General features: G+C 48.3%; 7 protein-coding genes across 7 annotated transcripts; 5 read left to right on the plus strand and 2 right to left on the minus strand.

The window, feature by feature from the left end:
• Nucleotides 1-783: 783 nt before the first annotated feature.
• PG994_003358 (uncharacterized protein) lies at nt 784-1,500 on the plus strand (the record flags this gene model as incomplete). Its single annotated transcript, XM_066854767.1, has 1 exon — nt 784-1,500. The coding sequence occupies one exon, from the start codon at nt 784-786 to the stop codon at nt 1,498-1,500; it is 717 nt and encodes a 238-aa protein (XP_066719045.1).
• A 1,014-nt stretch (nt 1,501-2,514) lies between these two features.
• PG994_003359 (uncharacterized protein) lies at nt 2,515-5,194 on the plus strand (the record flags this gene model as incomplete). The annotated part of the gene is made up of 5 exons (XM_066854768.1): nt 2,515-2,792; nt 2,908-3,194; nt 3,245-3,433; nt 3,541-4,103; nt 4,856-5,194. 5 exons carry the CDS (start codon nt 2,515-2,517, stop codon nt 5,192-5,194), a joined length of 1,656 nt encoding a protein of 551 aa, XP_066719046.1.
• A 1,228-nt stretch (nt 5,195-6,422) lies between these two features.
• PG994_003360 (uncharacterized protein) lies at nt 6,423-9,089 on the plus strand (the record flags this gene model as incomplete). Its single annotated transcript, XM_066854769.1, has 4 exons — nt 6,423-6,482; nt 6,536-7,122; nt 7,176-7,898; nt 7,943-9,089. The coding sequence occupies 4 exons, from the start codon at nt 6,423-6,425 to the stop codon at nt 9,087-9,089; spliced, it is 2,517 nt and encodes an 838-aa protein (XP_066719047.1).
• Nucleotides 9,090-11,142: 2,053 nt separating this feature from the next.
• PG994_003361 (uncharacterized protein) lies at nt 11,143-12,040 on the minus strand (the record flags this gene model as incomplete). Its single annotated transcript, XM_066854770.1, has 2 exons — nt 11,143-11,892; nt 12,014-12,040. 2 exons carry the CDS (start codon nt 12,038-12,040, stop codon nt 11,143-11,145), a joined length of 777 nt encoding a protein of 258 aa, XP_066719048.1.
• Nucleotides 12,041-14,367: 2,327 nt separating this feature from the next.
• Nucleotides 14,368-15,470, plus strand: PG994_003362 (uncharacterized protein; the record flags this gene model as incomplete). Its single annotated transcript, XM_066854771.1, has 2 exons — nt 14,368-14,429; nt 14,477-15,470. 2 exons carry the CDS (start codon nt 14,368-14,370, stop codon nt 15,468-15,470), a joined length of 1,056 nt encoding a protein of 351 aa, XP_066719049.1.
• Nucleotides 15,471-16,054: 584 nt separating this feature from the next.
• Nucleotides 16,055-16,918, minus strand: PG994_003363 (uncharacterized protein; the record flags this gene model as incomplete). The annotated part of the gene is made up of 3 exons (XM_066854772.1): nt 16,055-16,247; nt 16,299-16,687; nt 16,760-16,918. 3 exons carry the CDS (start codon nt 16,916-16,918, stop codon nt 16,055-16,057), a joined length of 741 nt encoding a protein of 246 aa, XP_066719050.1.
• A 777-nt stretch (nt 16,919-17,695) lies between these two features.
• On the plus strand, nt 17,696-18,334 carry PG994_003364 (uncharacterized protein; the record flags this gene model as incomplete). The annotated part of the gene is made up of 3 exons (XM_066854773.1): nt 17,696-17,929; nt 17,989-18,093; nt 18,155-18,334. The coding sequence occupies 3 exons, from the start codon at nt 17,696-17,698 to the stop codon at nt 18,332-18,334; spliced, it is 519 nt and encodes a 172-aa protein (XP_066719051.1).
• Between the last annotated feature and the right edge of the window lie 3,464 nt (nt 18,335-21,798).

Genomic DNA, 21,798 nt, shown 5'->3' on the forward strand with positions numbered 1-21,798 from the left:
TGGGACTTGGATTCCGGAGGAGTATTCTGGAGAGCACATACTCCAAGCTCAACGGACCATCAAGGGCCAATTCCCTAACCCGTGGATGGCCTATTTCAGTCTGCTTGTGTATATTGTTTCCAACCGCTTTCTGGATCGTCAATCTGAGCGTACCGTATTTCATCATTTCGTGGAATCGGGCATCTTGGACCGAGCTATGCCTAATCAGCGCTCACTTTTGGCGGAACCGGCTGTACAAGCATTCTTAGAAGGAATGTTTCGTTACGCCCTTGATATCTCACATGCAGGAGCACTCCGTTGGCTTTTACGCCTCGATATCAAACTAAGCCTACCCTTGCCATTAACACTCGTACTTGACGGCAGATGGCGGTTTACGCGGGACGTACCGTCTAAGCTGGCTTTACTAAGGGAGGTACTATCCTCTGGAGCGAATCCGGATGAATATTGTTGCCCCGAGCATACCACACCAATGGAGTGGGCAACTAACAATTGCGACTACCATGCTCTGCATATGTTTATGGAGCATCAGAAAGCTTGCACGACTTGCCAAGTGCACAGCAGCCCAACACTTGCCCAACCATCTAGCAAGCCAGCTAGTCCTACAGACAAAACGCTAGTCGAGATACTTGTCGCGGTCTACGACGGTGATATTCCCCGACTAGAGGGGCTACCTCACCAGGGTACAAATTTCAATGTACGGAATCGGTGGGGCATGTTCCCCTCGGCGTAGCAGTTACGGCAAAGGCTGCCCACTCACTCGATGTGACCAAAGCACTGCTACAAATGGGGGCCTCTCCAAATTTCGATCCCTCTACCGAAGACTTCGGTGAACCTCATCTAGCTCTTCATAGTGCTGCGTATGGAGGGGATCTTCAGATCTGCAGCCTTCTTCTGGCCCACGGCGCTGCAATTCATACACCGGCTAGAACGTATAATCGGGGTTTGTATCCTCCTTGGGGGTGCCCTACATATAGGCAGACGCCTGTGGAACTCGCCATCCAGAGTCGCTCTTGGGACTGTGCAGAGCTCCTCCTGTCGAACGGGGCGGCAGCTAGGATCGAGCTGGTGGATCACGGTTTTACGGCATTGCAGCAATGTATACAGTACGATAACTTCCGCACAGCAAGAACTCTTCTGAGCTTGGGTGCTCAGCTCGACGCATACACGTTGAAATCCATGTACCCATGCAGCACCTTGGATGAGTACGAAGCGATTCAAGGGCTGGAAGAGGCCTGGAAGACCAAAAGCCTCGATTCCCTCGACAATATCATCTGGAGGAGTCCGCTATCGCATACTCTTTCGGGAACCCTCATTATGAAAGTCGGGGCCAAAGCGATCAATCGTTACACATTAAAACGAGAAAGCGCTGTTCTGGGGCCCGAATTTGGCAAGCGCAGGATCCCATTTTCCGATGGCATAACAGCGAGGCAAGAAGGTGGGTGGTGGTTCCTCTGGTGTACTGAGTACTTGACTCCACCAGGTTATACGTTGGCTGACTAGCCGCTCAGCTCCTTGCCTGGCCCCACTCGCACCGAGCTAGGGGGTATTATGCGGCTTGACAGACCTAAGCAACCCGTTTTCTGTATCTGTACCACCCGAGTGGTTGGCTTTTATAAAACGCCATCACGAGTACTTATTTCAATATGGACGAACTTTCGGAGAATATCATCATAATTCTGTTTTTGCATTAGAATTCAAGAGCAATTGCCACTCGCTTTGACTTGCATATCTATTCTCGCAGTCTTGCACTCTGACGATGGCGCCGACTCGTGCCCGTTCTAGGCCTAGCCTACAGAACCCCCACCAGGAATTCTTGAATGGGTTCATACACCGGGAACAGCAGAACCGAGTATCTAAAGGCCCTAAACCTTTGACAGCTGGACAGCATGCAGCACTCCGAAAGCAGCTTGAAGGGGTTCAATTTCTCAAGCCGGCATGGGCTGATGAAACCAAAATCAACGTGGCGAGGATATTGCGGAAGTGGAAATAGTAAGCTCACTACCTTCGCCTGTTATATATATCGCCTCAGCTAATATTTCCGCAGCTACTGTGACAAAGTCAGGTCAAGACCCTGGGAGGCTGTCCTCGAACAAACAGATCGAGCAACTACAATGGATTTCTTGTACCATATGTGTGACAAGTATCGTATCTCTTCATGGGTACATCTTGGGAATACTATCGCCAATTCAAGCAGCTGTATGCTAGCTTTAATGGTCGCCACATTGATACAAATGATAGCAAAGAGATACTCAAGGTACGTAAGTCTAAGTCAGGTACTGGCGATTACTAACGGTATTCAGTGGCATGACGCTACCTTAGTACCACTATTCGGGCTGCGTCCACCAAATATTGATGGCAAACCAGTCCTTAACTCGGACGGCCTCTTGGCGCTGCTGGCATTTAATATCGCCTACGACACCGGAACTTTCCCCACTGAGCGCCAATGTCTCAACCTGGCAGGTATCTACCAAGTGCTGGGATACACGGGGGCAAGACCAGGTGAACTGGTGGACAATGAGAACTCCCAAGCCATCGGATGGTTCATACGAAGATCTCTTTGGGCCCAAGCGCTTGAAAGGGCCAAATGATGAGGATGACCAGTTACCAGACGAGGACTCTCGATTACTTGAAGATATCCTATCGCACGAGACTACAGGCCGTGGCCGTCCGAAAGCATTGTGCTATGAAGATATCCGGCTTATAGTAGTTCGCTATCCCGAGACTGGTTTAGATGTATTCGCGATGGCTATGAAGTTTATACATTACAAGGGAGAGGACAACAAGCTAAAACCGTAAGTGGCATACCTAATCTCGTATCTCCTACTTTACTCACACCTGTCTTAGCACAATCTTTTGGTTTACTATGACACGTCGGTTGATCTTTAATTTCATTAACACGATTATCAGCTTGGCTATCGTCGACCAAGCCTTTGCCGCTCCGAGTCTGATAACTGTCAGGCGGGTGTTTCAAGTCAAGAACCTTAGTGGCATGAAGTGCACTCACCTCCGCTGGAAGAAGGAGTGGCTAAAGCGGCCTGTTTTCCGACGCTTCCACGGCTCGCAAGTCTCGGAGGACGAGGCTCTTCAATACCATAAGTTACGTGACGATCTAAAACGGCAAAGTCTCGATATGGGTGAAGAAGAATCCATTGTTCCAAGGGCTTTTCGAAGGGGAAACGCAAACGCCATGAACGGTACGCCCTTTACCTGATATTAATCAATATCTTATTCTAATTCTGTACAGGAAAGGCCCCTGATGCCGTTCGCGACCAGGCATTGCGCCATGATCCGAAATGGGCAACATTCAACAGCGCCTATATCAATGAAAATGTTGAATATGATACTCAGAATGCATTCCTGGACGAGCCCACAGAGGACAAGCTGATTAACCTCTTTACTTATATCGGAATGACGCGCGATCCAAGAGCTCAGCGTAGGATGGTGCCTAGAGACGTCTGGGAGAGTCTTCCCCGGACCCCGAGATCGAAGTTCTGAAACATCAGCGTGAGGCACTTAAAGGTGGCCGATACAGATATAAAGGCCAGCCTAATAAAAAAGAAATTCGGGACCTGACGGACAAGATTAGGGCGCTGGAAGCCAAGCGTGTAAAGGCTGTCGAGGAGCAGTATCGGGAATACTGGTTTTACAACCGGTCCACGTGGGATATCGAGAGACAGGTTGCCGGGAACGAAGAGCTAATGGAATACTCAGTACCGATGGTTGAGCTTCAGCTCCCCGAGCGTGCCGAGATGGCCAGAATTTTCCTCAATCAACCGGAAATGCCAAGTTATGAGGAGATGAGGGAGCTGTGTGTTCGGGCCTGTGAAGCTATGGTCGTGCTTTGCCACAGGAGGGAGATGCCCAGACGTGCTCGCATCCAGGATCGCGCGCAGATTCAGCCCACGACAACTAAAGAGCAGGCCTTTCCGTTGCTAATGCAAAAGACACAGTGTCCCCGTTGTATAAGTGATGGCCGGCTCTCTTATGAAGAGAGGACCTTCACGTACAGCCGACCGGCCGTGATGAATGACCATTTCCAGCGTGTACACGTTAAGGAGATCAGAGAGCTTGAGCAAGATAAGCTCATTTTCTGTGAGCATCCGGTATGCATGGAAGAAGGCGTTAAGCTAGACAATCTGAATCATTTTCGGAACCATGTGGAAACCGTTCATGGCGTCTGGCTCAGAACGGAAACTATACTAGGATCAAGGTCGTGAGCAAGGTGATTTGTGCGATTCCCTTGGCCTTAGTGGTTTCTTTTGGTCATGGCATGATTTATTTGTCTGCGTTCGAAGGATAGGTTATTAGGGTTACATGATAGTTCTTCAATCCAAATTGGGAGTCTCGCGTCATCTATGTAATCTTCTTGCTCCTTTACTAGGCCAGTATCTTCCTCGGTCTGCCGCCAAAGCCGCTTCGGTACTGTCTACGTCATCGCCAGTATAGTCTTGTCCTTCCCATCATTCAGATCTATCATCTCCTTTGTGGCTGCCTTGATCTCTACAGGAGCTGCCCATAATTAAAAACGTCTAGGGTCAAGCCATAAGAGGATGTACCTTGGCTATCGCATCAACTCCGATATGCGCTCTCGAAGTGCGGTAGCAAATTCATATGGAGTATATGAAGTACTGTATATTCATCGTATTTGCCTAAGGCGCCTCTCTGAGTCCAACTTGGGAGGAAGATAGTAGATAGGTCCTATGCTTCTCCTTCAAAGTTATCCAGTGTGGTACTAATGATAACAGTGCTTCACCACCTACCTAGGTACCTACTTTAGGGTACCGCAGCAAAACCCGGCCGGCAAAAGTCCGGGCAGGGGTAAAGGTCCAAGTTCCTACAATCACACGTTAAGCAGTCGCGTCGCCTCTACCTCTGCACCCCCAAACCTATCGACTTCGATACTCACCCAGAAAAGAGTTGGCCCTTCTGGGAGGACACAATCCTGAAGACCTTTGCCTTGAACTTCGCAAAACTTACAACACTGTCCGGGTTGCCCTTCAGACACCTGAGGTCTTCCACCACGATAACCGCAGACCTGGCCCATGCCGCCTCTTCCTTCGGAGAATTCCATCGTCTCATGACTGAGCGGCAGAAAGTTCGGTTCAATGAAATATCCAAATTTGTTGACGACATCACCACGCGTCGATGGGTGCAGCCCTCGCTGCTGCCCATGCTGCCCGATGGCGACCTTTAGGGGGCCGTAGCGTGCCTCTCGAAACAACAATCCGTCGACGAACTCGCGATTCTTCTAGGCCAATTTTACCGTGAGCATCACAGTAAAAATAACCGTGACCATAGGCGAACAACAGCCGGCAAGGATGACGCGGCGTGGCGACATAGTACTGCAGCCGTCCGAACATCCCGCGACAAAAGCGAAAACCAAGACCCAGAACCCTCAACATCGGCGGAAGTTGGCGAGCTGACATGAAAAAGGGCCCGCCGCTTGAGGTGGGTCAAAGTGTCAGGTATAATTTACGACCTCGGAAACAGATCGCCATCCTAGGAAGTCGGCGCAGCAAGTGAAAATCACCTCGTTAAGAAAACTGCTAGACAGTTGGGGTTCCTATAAATGGGTGGCAAGGACATTCAGGTCGACAAATCCTCGATAGCTGATTTTCTCCCTATCTATTTCCCTCTTGCTAATTCAACCGGCGTGTACCAAGACCGCACTGTGAAGCATCACCAGTAGGAGCACACTCGCCACCCCGATCCATATCTTCAGTATCACTGAAAGTCCGATCACCCCTGCCGCCTCTCGATTCGAACGGGCGCGATAGCCATACAGAAGACGAGTTGGCAACCGGGCAGATGCCAGACACTAAGATGTGAGGCGGCAAGGGAGAAAGGCTTGTTGTGATCTGCCATCACAAGGGCGGGAAGAGAGGAACAAAACATTATATTGGACTGCCGATGTCGTTAGAAGGTTATGATCGCATTATGCAAGTTGATAAAGCCCGTGCTCGCAGTCTCGGGCAGATTCAGTTGGAATATCGAGAAATGGACAAATAAGCACATCACAATCTAACTGGTACTTAGATCTTTGATCGGTGGAGAAGAAAGCTGACTTACTGATCATTTGCCTCAACTTTTTCGTTGTCCTTCATGAGCTGACAGACACCCTTCGAGATGTCGAGCCACGTCGTCCTGCCCGAAGACACTGGAGATATTGAAATTAGTGTGGCCGCATTAGCTCAGATCCTGAAAACAGTTGACTCGACGATTGGAACACCACAGCCGATGCAAGCCGCTTCATAATGTGGGCTTTTTGATTGACCAAGTTCTGGCGGATGCCAAGGTCGAGCTACCAAACATGTACTGCCACGCCCCATCTGATAAATCGACGGCTCATGCCGCGAAACGAAAAGGTGGACCAGTGCTAACCCCACCATCTCCCGAATTTACCTCTTAACCGACCCATCAAGATGCCATGTCTTTGCCAAAGACTTCTGAAGAGGCAGTTCCACAGTGTCACTCAGGACGAAGTAAGTTATCGCTCTGGTGTACTAAAAGTGGAGTGAGACTCATTTGACGTCAGTTCAGAGTTTTGAAGGAGGTTTTGGCAGAGGTACAGCAGCACCTTTTTCCGACCCAACAGCCAGCATCTCGACACAAGAGGCCCGCCCCCGAACCGTTACCTCCACGACCGAGTCCACAGTTGCTGTCAAGCTCATCGAACAACCTGGTCCCTGCTTCCCCCTCAGAACAGTCGCAGTATAGTCCACCATTACCTGATCCCGAAGCTCTCAGTCTCGCACGGACATACTCAACCAAGGACCTTGTGGGAAACGACTATTGTCTCGATATCAGTCAGAGTGGCTCCAAAGCTGCACTCCTCTTCCGAGCTATCGAACGAAGCAACCGTAACATCCAAACGCAAAAGTTTGTACGGCGGATCTGCTGCTACGCGTTCGCGCAGCTACACAAAAAGAATACCTCTATTTCGCCGATAGTCCAGGAGATCAAGAAGGAATTTCCAAATGATCAAGACACAACTACCAAAGTCCAGAACATTCTCCGTGTCGGGAGAAAGTGGGTGGAGACTGTTCAGTGTTTGGGGTCCATTGTCGAGCGCAACCCGGGAGAGCTTACGGGACTTCTTTGTCTACTGGAGCCTGCCTCGAAGTGAGTCTAGCCTGTGCCTGAGTCTGCTCGCCGCCTTGCTCACTTGTCTTCAGGTGGGAGAAAGCAACAAGTGCGGACCATCAATCTGCCCTCACGTACCTCCATCAGACTACAGACATCCTTCAGAGAACTCTGAACTTTACCCATACTGCGAACAAAGCACTGAAACCACTACTTCTAGAACACTCTTTCGTCGACGAGACACATAGATTTCTACCGCTCTCCGATGGCAGGCTTGTGTCAATGGAGAAGCCTCAACCCAACCGAAGCCGCCTCGGGCTCGGTGGCGCATCCACGCTTCGAGTTATGAATACAGTCGCTAGCACTGAGCCTACTTGGAAAGACTCTCTGGTAGCTGTGTCTTCAGCCATCCTTGGGATAAGAGGGACCTTCTCAGAAGATGCCCGGATTCTACTGGTACTCTTAGCGTTCTTCTCGGCGTCCACTAAAGTACCACTCGATCTCGTGCTTCGTGGAGCCTCGCCGCGAAAACGGTGGGATCATAGAGGTGAAATTCAAGAGGTCGACAGCGGGCGTGCTGGCCTAGCCTCGAGACTCAGCGTCTTCCTCTCTGACAAAGCACGATTGAGCCGTGCTTTTCACGAATTGGTATCGTCGTTTGCTGTATCGCAGGAATCCGATGAGACCTACACCTTGACCGGAGAACTTGCAAACCGTGTCCATGAAAGCCTTCCCGCTGAAGATATCTCTTTCTGGAGATATCAAGCCCTGGTTATCACTTATAGGGCAATCCCGTGGAAGTACTTAGAATCAACGTGAGTCAAGCCTCGAGCATTCACATATCCGTACTGACATGCAGGCAGTGGTTCTGGCATTTTGCTATTCCTGCCTCACTTAGAGCATACCCTAAAGGCATATCAGCACTGTTTGAAAGGGCTCCCCCAGCAATCAAAGTCGACCTTGCGTTAACTCTCGTTGAAGCATCTCGATTCCCTACCATGCAGTGGAAACGTTTTGTGCTTGCTCAACTGGAAGTGGCTGCAGACAGCCTGCAAGAGCAACACGTTCAATATTCTATTGCAGCATCGCAATGCCTTGTGAGCCGACTTGATGGACAGATGGACCAAGGTGCGAGCATCATTGAGCACATCAGCCAAGTCAGTTCACCAGGGGCTACGGATGAGAGACTGCATTCAACACTTGGCCAAATCATGATCCAACGCGTTCTGAATTGTATTCAAGCCGAAGATTTCTCTGCTGTCAGTCTCCTGTTGGCAAATTGGCAGCCTCTCGGCCAGAAACCTTCACCTATGGAGAGTATCGTTCTATTGCGTAAACACATGCTATCTGGAAGGATACTTCGATTTCAAGGCGCATTCACAGAGTCCCTGACACATCTCAAGGACGCGCTGGCAATCACAGAGCTGCAGAAGGACGTCGACTTCGACGACGATCTGCGCGACCTGACGTGTGATCTTGCCGACACACTGATCGAGCTTGATGATGCCGAGGCTGCCGAGTACCACCTGCAAGCGGAAATTACACGGCGGAACCAAGCTTACATACCTACCCCTCGCAAAACCCTCCTGGACTTGTCTTTAGCGGAGGCTCGGTTTGCCCAGCAACGCTTCGAAGAGGCCCGTACTCTTTGCTTGGACATCGAATCTCGTCCCAACCTCCTAAAATTCGAGAAGTTGCGTCTGTACTTCATAATGGCCAAAATCTATCACATACGGCCGGATCATGCACGGGCAATCACTTATTGGAGCAAAGCAATGGAGGCAGTTGGAAAATTCCAACTGACCAATGGCCGAACGACGCGAATGATCATCATGTCCATCTGTGATAACATGGGCCGGCTGGGTCATGGTCCACTACTGCAAGATTCGGGAAGGCAGCTGGATCATTTGGATAAACTTGTCAAGCCAGGGGGAACTGAATACTGGATTGCGGGAGTACGACATTGGAATGAGTACTTACAGTCCCGAAATCTGAGTCGTATGTAGTTTCTGTCAACCAAGTGCTTATTGATACTTGACTTTATCTATTCGTATTCACGTCGGTTACGATCGTAAGCACCGGATTGGTGCGAGAATTGTACCGCGTACAAGAGATGCACCAAAAAGGAAGTTGGTAACCTAGAAGTCCTGCGCACAGCTCTGTCCCCGCATATGCAGGCTAGCCGAATTGGTGCGAGATTTGTACCGCGTGCGCTCACATTTGGGGATGATGTATTGGTAATTGCTTCAATCTGCGACCTGGCAAGTATGCTAACTTCGGCGACCGTATGTGTGTGTACACACAATACCGGGATGCGCACTGATCTTCTAAACGTTGTAGTATCACAATGGATCTGCACAGCATGAGAATGTTCATCACATGGCAGAGTTGATGCGCAGTACAGGCCAACGAGTCCTACAAAGTGGAAGAAACGAGTCGCTCCACTGACTACAGGTCAACCACAGTACACACCCTCAAGTACTCTTTCGAGCTGTGCCGCTCGAGCCAGCTAGAGAACATAACTCCCAGCCATCCAACTCGAATTTCGTGCTGGTCGTGTCTCAGCCCGATTCTTGTCCTAAAGCCGCCCATCGCGCCTGGCAACGCAGCCGCCATCAACGAGACCCAGGCCTGTCCCGATCACTGCCTCATGTGCACGTTGAGCAGTGATTGCAGGCTGAAGCCTGTCGTGATACCCAAATCTACCACCTGCACTGTAGCTTTTCCAGCCATCGGATGCATTTGCTTCCCGCTCAGCGAATCCGGGCCCACATGCAACGGGTAGCTTAAAACAACTGTCCTGCATATGCTATGCGAGACCCCACCACCAGTCGACTTAGAGGAAAGCGGGTTTGATACGATAATCACTATTGTCGACCTTGACGCGATAACTCGAAGTAATCGGTCAATCTGAACTGGGCCATAGCTTAAGATAGCTTCAATAACATGTGTTTATGTCGCCCTTCTGCGGCGCTGCTGGAAATGTTACTTATGGGTCGGCGGCGACGAGGACGAGGACATGATAGACGTGCACGCCGTGCGTCAAGGGCGGAAGCCTTGGCCCTCTGCTCATGTCTATTCCCGGAGATGGGAGGTGTCATGAGTGACGGGGCCGCAAGAGAGTGTGTGCAGGAGAGCTGTGAGCCTGTAACTGGTTGGACCATAAGCACCACAAGCCAGTTCTCCAGCCCCCCGTAAGACCACATTCATGTGCGGGGTACCAGTGCGTGGGACATGCCCGAACACCAAGTCCTTATCCAGAGAAATTCATTGGCCCGAATGTCTGTGCGCTGCATTTTGTGAAGCTGACTGGCGACGCCGTGGGAATCACCAACCCTTTCCACATTCGACGATATGTCATAGTGCATCATTACAAATCTCAGCGCCCAAGTTCTCTTGATGGTAATCTATGCATAGCCCTGAAATTGAGATACCATAATATCGCAGCTAGTTGGTCTAATGATGGTGTGAACACCAATCGCCTAGTGAGACAGGCTGCAGGAATTGCAAGTGGGTGCGAGCAAACATCAAAATCAAGTGTATATATAGTCACTGGTGTCCAGTGTGAGGTGGTAAACGAACGAAGAGTTCATTATTCTGCCGGCTTACTACATTGTACTTTCATTGATAGCCCGAATCAGCATCCAAACTTTCAGCCTCAAGTAAGATGGCCTTTGATGTAGTTTTCAGCCTACTAATAACGCAAGTTAGATATGTCTTGTGCGGAGATCCAACCCTTGATCAACGCGTGCGGCTGGAAGACCGGTACCCGCAGCGATGGCAGTAAATATAGGTACAAAGAATACGATTGCGGTAACTCTGAGTGCCGATACTCTACGAGCTATGTACCACCTCGATGTAAGAACAAGCATTGCCCTCAGACTATGTCGCTTCCTTCTAACTAGTGAATAGGAATGGCGGGGCAGCGATGTTTACCAGGGAGAAAGAGACTGGTGGATAGGAATGGCGGGGCAGCGATATTGGCCAGGGATAATAGAGATGATCCAGTTGAAGTACAAGGGTTTATTAGTCAGATAGCGTATCAGAGTCACCTTTGTTCTATCGAAACTGCGCAAGGTGTTCTTCTATCCTCTCAAGTGCGTAGAGATCATTTTCCGGGGCTGCAATTTGCGAAGCGTGAAGTGTCCAGCCTTCAGTTCCTCCCTTGAGACCAAGTTCCTCACCCTCCCGCTTACATGAGTCGAAATCGATGATGATGGGATTGTCGTCTTCATCAAACATAATATTCGCCGGATTTAGATCGTTGTGTATGAGGCCTTGCTGATGTAGATGTTTAACCCCTTCTTTGATGCCTTGCAAACAATAATGTAAATCGAGAGGCTTAGGCATCCGGAGTCGATGAGTGAGCGTCATTGTATATTTGACGAAGCAGAGGCCCCTGACTTTGCCATCCTCGATGAGACAGCCTAGATAAGAGGCAATGTTTGGATGGGGTCGATCCTTCAGGATTTCACAAGCCCTGATTTCCGTTACCATACTGGCGCTGAGGGCAAGGGATGCCTCAGAATCGCCGTATCGCAGTAGGCTCGGCTGTTTCACATAGCAATTGTCGGGAACTGGCTCCGGCGCCCGAGTGAAGCCATCGGACGGCGGCCATATGTTATCCATGGGAATTGGAACCAGTTCAAGGTTGCTCGGGTCCACCACATAGTCAGGCGTCAGGCGATCTCGAGTCGTAGTGTAGAAGAATTGATCATTGACGCCCTTGAACACAACCTTGGTGCAGTAAAACTCCAGGTCGTTGCCCTCCTCAGAGAATACCTCGCTCTTCTCATAGATCCGGAGGTCCTGTACAATATGAATTTAGCTTTCGTGATGCACCAAAACTGAACCGTTCTTACTATGTTGATGAGATTCGCAACATCATACACTGCCCGTCTTCATTTACGTGCAAATAAAAGAGACTTACCATCAATGAGGCAGGCGCAGTGCCCATTTGTTGGGATTTTAAATTCATAAGAGTACCAGTGGGTGGCGTGTTCGTACTTCCTCTTTGACAGCAATCAATGCGCTTTGCTGATCGAAACTACAGATAGTTGAGAAGCGGGTAGGGAATTGAGAGAGCTTGTGGTGTTTGCAACCATTTGGTACAAGCGCAAATTTGGAGGCCTAGTCACATGATCGTACTACCGATGTTGCGATTGCACGCTAAATTTTACGTGGAAAAAGAATGCAACTAGCTTCTAGGCAAGTCCAAACTAGAGGCCTTCAACCGCCCAACACACGGGTTAGTGGATATCCTTCGGTGCCATCTCCCTTCAGTTGGCCTACCTCATACCCATTGCGCACCAAGCAGCTCCGCAGCCGACGGTCCTAGCTGGTATTAACTGTATCAAAACGGAAGCTGCAGAAGAATTTACGGAATTGCACGTACCATTTCGCAGTTAACTCATGACCACTGCATTAGCTTGAGCACTCTATCACTAGCTGTGATTGCATGAACCACTTGATATAAAGGCGCTGTGACCGTAGGGCTGCGGGGTGCTTAGACGGACCCGCCATTCCCCCGTAAATTAATGCCTGTGCGTACTGGGCAAGCTAAAGTTCGATGACACTCAATAAAAAGAATCTTCACTAATCCAGTCGTCGACTCGCAATATATCCATATGATTCCGCCATTGTCCTAGGCCCGCGCAAGCACCAAAAACACCCACTCGCTGAATCCCTACCGACTGCCATCGACCGACGCCCTCGAAAGAAGCCGAAGCACCTCCAACTAAGCCGGCCGCCACCTCGATTCCAGGACAACTTCCGCGAAATCCCACTCGTCCATGACGCCTTGCGCGAACTGGATCGAAGAAACGCAGTCAAACATCCACAGGCTCCTGCGAGCGGCCGTCCCATCACCGGAAGACCGAGCTCCAATCCGTTTAGGCAAACTTCCAGACATCGACGCTTGCGTCTGTACAATGGCACTCTTTGTTGCCACTTGAGGAGAGACATCTTTACTATCGGAAAACGATATCGCCGACCACGAGAGCCGTTCCAAACACGCGATGGGTTTCTTTCGCCGATTGGACAGGGAGTTCTATAAAAGAGCGGCTAGGAAATATACCTGCAATGCTCAACAAGGACGTGCTCTTGGGCAATGCAGAGCGCATTAAAGGGTACATTTTATCATCACGACCCTTGGCGCATAACCACCAAATCCCTGCGGGCAACGACTAAGACATATTCCCTGGTATATGAATGCGTTCGAGCTTCACACAGGACTACCTATTAGGCCCAGTTCTCGCCCTCCTCCTTGCCAAGCAGGCGTCAACAACATCAGGAAACCCCTGCTCGCCCATCTCCATCCTTACGCGACGCCTATACTCCCACCTAGAATCTCCTTCCCACGGAAAATCTAAACTGCTAGAAAGATGAAATTTGGTCCGAATCCACTCCCGCGGGACAAAGCCGGCGGTTTCCCAATCAATAACGCCTGTAGAGCGGTCGTTCACATCTAGGATAACATTGCCCGGGCCCAAGTCGCAGTGATAGAAGTGAAATGGCACGGAGCAGCCCATGCCCATTTCCTTGCTTGCCGCGATGAGATGATCGTTAGTATACGAGTCATCTTGACCAGCCAAATAGCTTTCCGCAAGGGTTCGCTTATTCACGCGACCTATATAATCGGCTGCCCAGTGCGACAACTCTCTGCAAACTTCTATGACTCGGTTGATGTAGTATTTCTTCATCTCTTCACCCATAGTCGGCCATTCGCTGCCGAGAGTTCGGCCCCGCACCGCTGTCGTAAGTAAGACGTAGCGGTTATTCCAAAGCGCATGGTAGAGGACTTGGGGCAAGTTGAGGCCCATCCGCCTCTGGCATATAGGTAAAGGCCCCGAGAAGGTGGGGCTTAGCAAAACACTAATGAATCTAGCTGGTAGTACTTAACGGTTTTCGGTTATTTTGTCTCCGGACGTACGCTGCCTTTACGACACTGTGTATTGGTTTGTGAACCTGGTAGATGAGTCAATTGATCACTACCGGTGAGTGGCTGTCATGATTCAAGGGCCGAAGTTCAATTCCCATTTCCTATTGCTGGCAAGTAAACAGTTTACTGTGCCTAGCTACTGAGCAAGGGCGTCTATGCAAAAGCCTCCTGGTGCAGAGGCTTGATTTCCCTGACTGAAGATTGCATTATAAAAGGGTCCCTCAAATGCAATCCATATCAACACTATGTGTGCATTCTTGTGGACATTCTTGCTTAAAACTTTTGCTTGAAACTTTTGCCTCGATTTTATTGAAAACGTCTATCAGGACCTTTGTCCATCAGCCATGTCGCCCAAGACTGACATTGAGGCAACCAACCCATTGGGGAAGTCAAATAAGTTTGATCTGTAAGGTCTGACTGAGATCGCAATCTTAGCCGTGCTAACAAAACCAGGCTTCGTTCGAGAACCGTCAAATTCATTATTGGCACCGAGAAAATCGAGTTTCACGTTCATCCTGGCTTTATTGCCGAACATTCGCCTCTCCTAGACGCTCTAGTGACTCGTGCTATAGAAGGAGTTTCAGAAGGTTGTCTGATTTGGGAAGACGTCAATCACGACATTTTCCTACGGTTCCTCGAGTTCACTTACACGGGAGACTACACTTGTGCGGCGTCTGTTGCAATAGAACAAGATAAATCCGACGTGCACACGTCACCAACGCCGCCCATGACAGTCAAAGGCGAAACTCTCAATTTTTCATACTCCCTGGTTTCATGCAGCCAAGCCGCTGATACAGCTGCCTTCAGCTGTCCACACAATGTCGATGGGCGTGTCGGCAAGAAACGCAAGATCAGTGACATCTTGTGTGACTGTGGGCTCCTTCAGGCCAGAAAACGTACTATATCCGAGTTTACAACCAGGTACATTACAGCAGACACAAACGCGATTTCGCCAAAGCACTCTGTACAAAGGCCTGTGGAGTTCTTTATTGAGCATGCTCAGGTGTGGCTTTTTGCTCACAAGTATGCTGTTAATCCCCTCGTGGACTTAGCAGTAGCTAAATTCGTGCACGACCTGGCGGAGTGGAAGATTTCAAATTCTTCTTTTGTTGCCGAATTTGGAAGGCTCGTCCGTTACTTATACGCCAACACGGATATAGCATCTCAGCTACGACTGATCTTGTCTCACTTTGGAGCTTGCGTTGTGGATGATGTAGCTGCTTTGGACGGTTGGAAAGCTTTGTTAGAAGAAGTCCCTAGCTTTTCAATGGATCTCCTCAGTTTAATAACTGATCAGCGGGTTATGAAACGTCCTCTAACGCTGACGTCGACACCTAGTCTATTGGGTCAGCTACCTATGCAAGGCATCTTCGACGGCGCCGGCGTCTGGGGAAGCAACAAAGCTTTGCAACATTTGGAGCTAAGGTGTAATGATTGGTTCTGTTAGGGGCCCTTTTACCTTACTAAACGAATCTATATGGGGAATAGGGCAAGCCACCTGTGGCTGATGGCTCAGGGTCAATAGTGGGGAGCCATAACAAGATTGTTAGTGTTTTTATGAAGATATGTAGCTTTTTATTCCTGATAGTTTTCAAACATGACGGCTTCTAGACCTGACGACTTCTAGACCTGACGGCTTCTAGACCTGACGGCTTCCAGACCTGACGACTTCTAGACCTGACGGCTTCTAAAGCTGATACTTTTTTAATCTCATAATTTCCAGTTGATCAGAGAGGATAAAGGTTATTTTAACAGATAACTGTTGTCTAAGACTTATCAGAACCAAAAACTGTCAGAACCAAAAACTGTCAGAACCAAAACCTGTCAGAACCAAAACCTGTCAGAACTAAAAACTGTCAGAACCAAAAACTGTCAGAACAAAAAGCTGTCAGAACCGAAAGGAAACAACTTCCAAAAATGAGAATTCCCAGTTTCCTATCGAGTTGGGAAACATTTCGCAAAGAACCATGCTCCTTAACTCGCCGCCGCTCCATGTTGCTAGTCCTGTCTGTCACCCGTGTCTTCCAACCACTAAACCTCAGTATGACGGGCATGAAATTGCGTAAATTCGGTAAGCATCTGTTCGGTGCCATAGTCTTTCCGGGCCGTCATTTGTATCATGCCAAGGAAGTCTGCCGCTGCTGCTCTCAACTTGGCAGGCATCAAGTTCATGACCTCATTGGCAAGGATTTTCAATGTTGCCAATCTGACAGATAGATCGCGTCTGAGGAGTAGGTTAGTAGTGGTTATAAAATTCAATTCCAATATCGCTTACACAATCTTGTCCACCTTTTCTGTATACACCAGTATCAGAAGTGGTGACTCCTGCGCCAAAATTCTCCACCGGTTGGCCATTCGTCTGATTTTCTTAGCACTTTTACGAGTCACACCCCAATGCGTAGAAGCAGCCTGGTAGAGATCGATGGCTGATCTAGCGATGCTGCTGCCTACTTTCGCGGGGAGACGCTTTCTTTTTCGATCGTTCCTGATAGTAGACGCTAACAAGTCGGTGAATATAGTTAATCGTACTAAAGCCAGCCTGGAAACCCAGTATGGGCCATTTTTAGTAGTAATAGCTACATATAGAACTCGAAATGCTTTAGTGACAGGAAGGTCGGAGCATGTGCTGGCACTCGACACCGATGTCGCTCTAATGATCTGTACCTATACAGTGTATAAATTCTAACCATTATCGCGAAAAAGATTGTTTATATCTGCTCTTATCGATTAACGAACGAGCTCTTGCAAGTCTTCTGAGCCGAGAGCATTTCTTCTGTCTAATTTGCTAGTAGCCGAGCAAGCCATTGTGTCGCGATTATCTGCTGTGTCCCGCGGTAGTGTGCTTCGAAATCCATCAATAAGTTTGGCAAAAGTAGCTTCAGCCGATTGATCCATTTCTAAAAGTTGTAGAGAACGATAGGAACTGGTAAGGAAGAGAAGAATCGATGGGTAGGGGAGGACGAATTGATCAACCATCTCAATATACTCAAATCACGGCGAACTAGGTGCCCCTTAAATAGCAGGAGCTGTCCTCTACTAGAACCTGATGCTGCTGAGTAGTAGAACTATTGGTTTTCCGATACCTGTTCAAAGACACTTTCCTGCATCCCTTGTTACTTGTTTTATATTTCCTGTAGAGTAACTGGTGAGCTATAAGCGCTGTATCGCTCGCGGTTTTAGCGCCGTGCAATTCAGTTTCCTGTAACTGGTAGTTAGAAGCTGACAGTCAATTCGAATGGCTTCATTATAAGATATGTCGATTTAGCTGTTGATTTTCCGAGTAAAGCTACCTGTCATTATACAATTTGCACAACTGTAAATATTGGCGTTTTATCAACTATTCTCAACTCAAGTTCCTCGTTACCTCCCAGTCCTTCACTATGCTCGTTGAGAACACAACCGGCATCAGTCCCCTCGTCATCGCAGACAAACACGACAGGAAGAGCAAATGCGAAGCATGTCTAAAATATAAACGAGTTTGCAGCAAGAAGAAGGGGTAGCACCAAGTGCCTTTTTTGCGCTAAAATTCGTCATATTTGTCGACCGGCTGGTGAAGTTCCTTTGTCCGACCTGGGACATTCCAGGGCAATTTCATAGCAACGTTTCTCGCGACAGAAATTACAGCAGAAGACTGAGGTCTACTACCATTGCATTCTTAATCAAGACCTAACAATGCAGGTGGAAAACTTCAGCACTGGTCTTAAGGCCTGGGTACATTTGGAAAGAGCCGCTGGCTTCCCGGCCCGGATTCGTAGCACAGATCAACGAATCCGAGATGCTTTCAAGGCGGCCACAGAGAACATTTCCAACGGAGGCTTAGTTTCGTGGCTATCTCATATAAAGCTGCTGGATCTCATTGATCGCCTCAAGGCCTTGATTCAGACAGAGAGGCGTGTGGCAGGACAGGTTGCTCTTAAGGCAGCTATCGACTTATTTGTCGAGTTCCATAGAGATACATTCACAAGGGAGCACTGCTAGGAGATAAGACGTATCGCACGTCGCTGGGCTATTCTGGCGGGCGCATCGATATTTTCTCTTATGATCTTTACGAATATTGCGGAATCACTCGTGTAAGTCACTTCCCTAGCACTCTAGACATGCTAAAAGCTAACCGTAACTTAAAGGATGAAGAGGAGTGAGCGCAATGACATCTTGGAAGCACTCGCTGCTCGAATTCAGCACGATAATGGCCCATCAATGGCCAAGGTGTATTGCGCACTAGAGAAGATCACTCATGGGCTGCTAAAATCTGGAGAGGAAGTGGATTTCAAACAAGTCAGGAATGCTGTTGAACACGAACTAGACTTGTGACATGGAATTTTGGGGCTGTCTTGCTAGATATGGTTTCCCTGGCGTTTACTAAGAATATACGTTTATTGCTCTTTCAATGCTTTGATATTACTCCCCTCATCTGCCAAACGAAATACTGAGACTTTTTATGCCCTAGATTTGACAGGTTCATAAATAAGAACTTGTATCGAACCCTGCATTTAACCTCTCCCGGACACGTCACAAACCCATTACGCTCACCTTGAAGATACACTCGGCAAGGCGTGCTGCTATATAATTCTTACGGCCTCACTGATACGTCCGCTACGTATACTAACAATAGATATAAGATATTACCCAAAACTATTTGGGTATCTCACTCGCTGGAAATATTAAGGAGAAAATCGGCAAAGCAAGTTGAGCACAGATAGGAGCTATATTTTACAAGGTGTGCAGCGATAGTACAGCTCCAGCACACTTATTCTATAAGCTACTCCGAATGCTTCAAAGTCTTCATCCTGTGATGCACCTAACGAGGAATGGCTTCATGTCGTATACGTACAAAAGCATGCCTTAACTTCCTGATCATGTTACTTTCCTATTCTTTGATGGAAATCCAAATGGAAAAGACGCATTGTTGATAATTACAAAATTCCACCAGAATTCACTGGATTATATCGCACACTCCTATACACAACCCCTGATTCCAGTGTGCCCCATCGTTATGCATCCTGTCAACTCTGGAATGGCCAGGGAAAGTTGCTATCGTTTAGAAAGTTCGAAAGGAGTATCTGTTAAGCCGTTTCCGCCAAAACATCGATACTCAAGCCTGTGTTCTCATTATGCAAAGAAACGCCCAGCTCGAGGTAAAGAGCAGGGAGATACGCTCGTTTATACTCGAGTAGAGACTTCCAACTGCCCCTGAACAACGTCATCTCCCTCAATATGACACTCTCCAGAGAGCAGTGCCCGGCCAGCATCTTCTTGATATCGTCTTCCGTGGACCACATGTTTTTCATATCCAGGACACGAAGATGCGGCTATCGGAGGTCTTGAAGCAAAAACGCCGTATGCGCTCCATTAGTCGCGAGCTTCAAGGAAAGTTCCGTGATGTTAAGAGAATGCTCGAAGAAGGTTCGCTGCCGACTGCTGTGTCCCCCGAAAAGACCACCAAGGAAAGAATGTGGAGGGTTCGGATATAGGTGATTGGCTAAAGTCGTCCGTCTGTGTATACGTTATAGGGATTCAGGGAACCCTGGATTTCGAGGCAATGTACTCTCGGGAAGTCGTTAAGAACTGGCAGGACCAAGCTCACTGCTACTCCGATCGAATCTCTAAAAAAAGCAGACATCCATATCTTGCGCCGAAGCCTGGTATACTTGGCATTCCTGGTTCTCCTTCCAACCCGTCTACACGTGGCTCAAAGTCAACTTATAGACTTGCGGCAGCAACGTCAGTATATGGGCCACCGCTTCCGCATCTGAAACAGGATTCCTTCGCGCCTCCGTTAAAATAAATTATCTATAATGCTCAAAAGCCTCATCCGTAGCCGGATGTTCTCTGCACATCTCGATACCCATTCTATCATTCCCACCCAGCAACAGTGGGTGTCTCCCATATGTCGCGGGTGTAGATTAGCCACGTCGCGTGGTATATGCTCAGATGCTTTGCATGACGTGCAAAGTTTAGATGAGCTTTGAGGAAGATGGAGAGTTCCTCGAGAGATCCCGCCGTGTTAAGTACCGCGATGTGTTAGGCTTGCACTAAAGTGGCAGCGGCAGCGCACATACGGTTCACCAGTCGAAAGTTGGCAATGTCGGCAGTGGAGTCCAGCTCCCCTGTAATCGCATTGATGATTTCGAACGGAATAGTGTTCATATTTACTTCTAAATACTGAAGAAGGAAGAATCTGGGGTTTGGACACATGAAGCGGACAAGATAATATCAAGTAAAGGATGATTTGGGTAAATTTGACGGGTGAAAAAGCGGTTATGATACTCAAGCCTCCATCCTTAACTTCAAGGGACTGATCATAATAATCACTCGAATCACAGTCTGATTTCAGAATTAGCTTAACTGATATACCTGCACCTAGTAGGCGCCAGACACTAATCAGAATACAGCGGTTCAATAAGCATGTGTAACCAAGAACAGATCTGGTCCCACTTACAGGAAACAGAATAGAATACATTGGCGGCTCTATATCAGGGTTTGCCGACATACTTAGGTTGCAATTTTCTTACCCAAGAATCGCATATTCTACATTCAACGCACGCACACACATATACAAACAAGCATATTGTCAAAATGCAACCAGTTACAAAGGCTTCTTATCAACCAACTTGCACCATACGCAAACCCCTGACTGATGAATAGCGAGCACACAAGCAGAAGATAGCAAAGCTTCGCAGGCGTCGCCTCACATTGATAAAAAAGCTGGACGAATACCATCAAATCTCCGGCGATGAGGTATACACGGCCATGCGCACGAGAAATTTGCGTTTCTTCGAGTACTCCTCGTCAGAAAACCCAACTTGGCCGCCGCGACGTGACGAAATTGTACGATAACTTTCGTAATGTATAAATCATACAAAACTAACAAGGCAATAAAGAAATCACTATCCAATCCCTCAAGTTTACAGTCCGGAGACTATACAGTCTATGTCTCAGCAGAAAACCCCCACAAAACAGGAAAAAACGGAGGGCTCGATAATACCATGTTCTGAACATTCCTAATCGAGCCAGATTCGCTTCACAGGAGTTTCAATTCCACTCATAGCTTTGGGTGTAGCAGGGTCAAAGACGGGCCTGACACACTTGCTCTTGTTGATTATAACTGCAGTTTAGATATAAAGCAGTTAGTATTATAAGAAAATATTGCCATATATCACACATACCAATGCTTTCTTCAGGTCTTTGAGGTTCTCCCCATGGACTCTAGCCTCCATAACCTCCATCTTCAACTTTAACTGGTCGATTTGGCAAGAAAGGGCGTCAGATCTCAGCTGTGCTAGCCTATACGATTCGTGCCAGAATTTAGATGCGTGGCGATAATAGTCGATCATAGCAGAAACATCATCTATACGGAGAAGAGTGAATAACCACGAACTGTCCCAACGAGGATCGCAAGTAGTTAGCAGCCCATTACTAGCATCACATATAGTAGTGTACGTCGTATGCTCAGGTTGCGAGGACACCATGTTCGACTTGGAAATAGAAGGTTTTGTGATTAGGTGTCACTAGAAGGAAATTGGCTAAAACAGAGAGCGTTGAAGCACAAGAGCTTATGAAAATCCGAATACAGGGCTATAGGAGTGAACTACTTATACATTTCATGGGCCATATCCACAGACGCTGTGTTTTAACAATCTTGCCCAAAACCCTCGTAGCAACCAAAAATAGATTCACCTCGCAATCATTTCTTCTTATCGGTGCACAGCCCAGCCAGCGTAGTGGTGAGTGTATGCAAAATCGTAACAGTAGATGTGACTGTGGCCACAGCCACT

Source organism: Apiospora phragmitis (assembly GCF_038363925.1).
Source record: "Apiospora phragmitis strain CBS 135458 chromosome Unknown utg000004l:1.0-3135199.0:1.0-3139288.0, whole genome shotgun sequence".
Classification (NCBI taxonomy): Eukaryota; Fungi; Ascomycota; class Sordariomycetes; order Amphisphaeriales; family Apiosporaceae; genus Apiospora; species Apiospora phragmitis.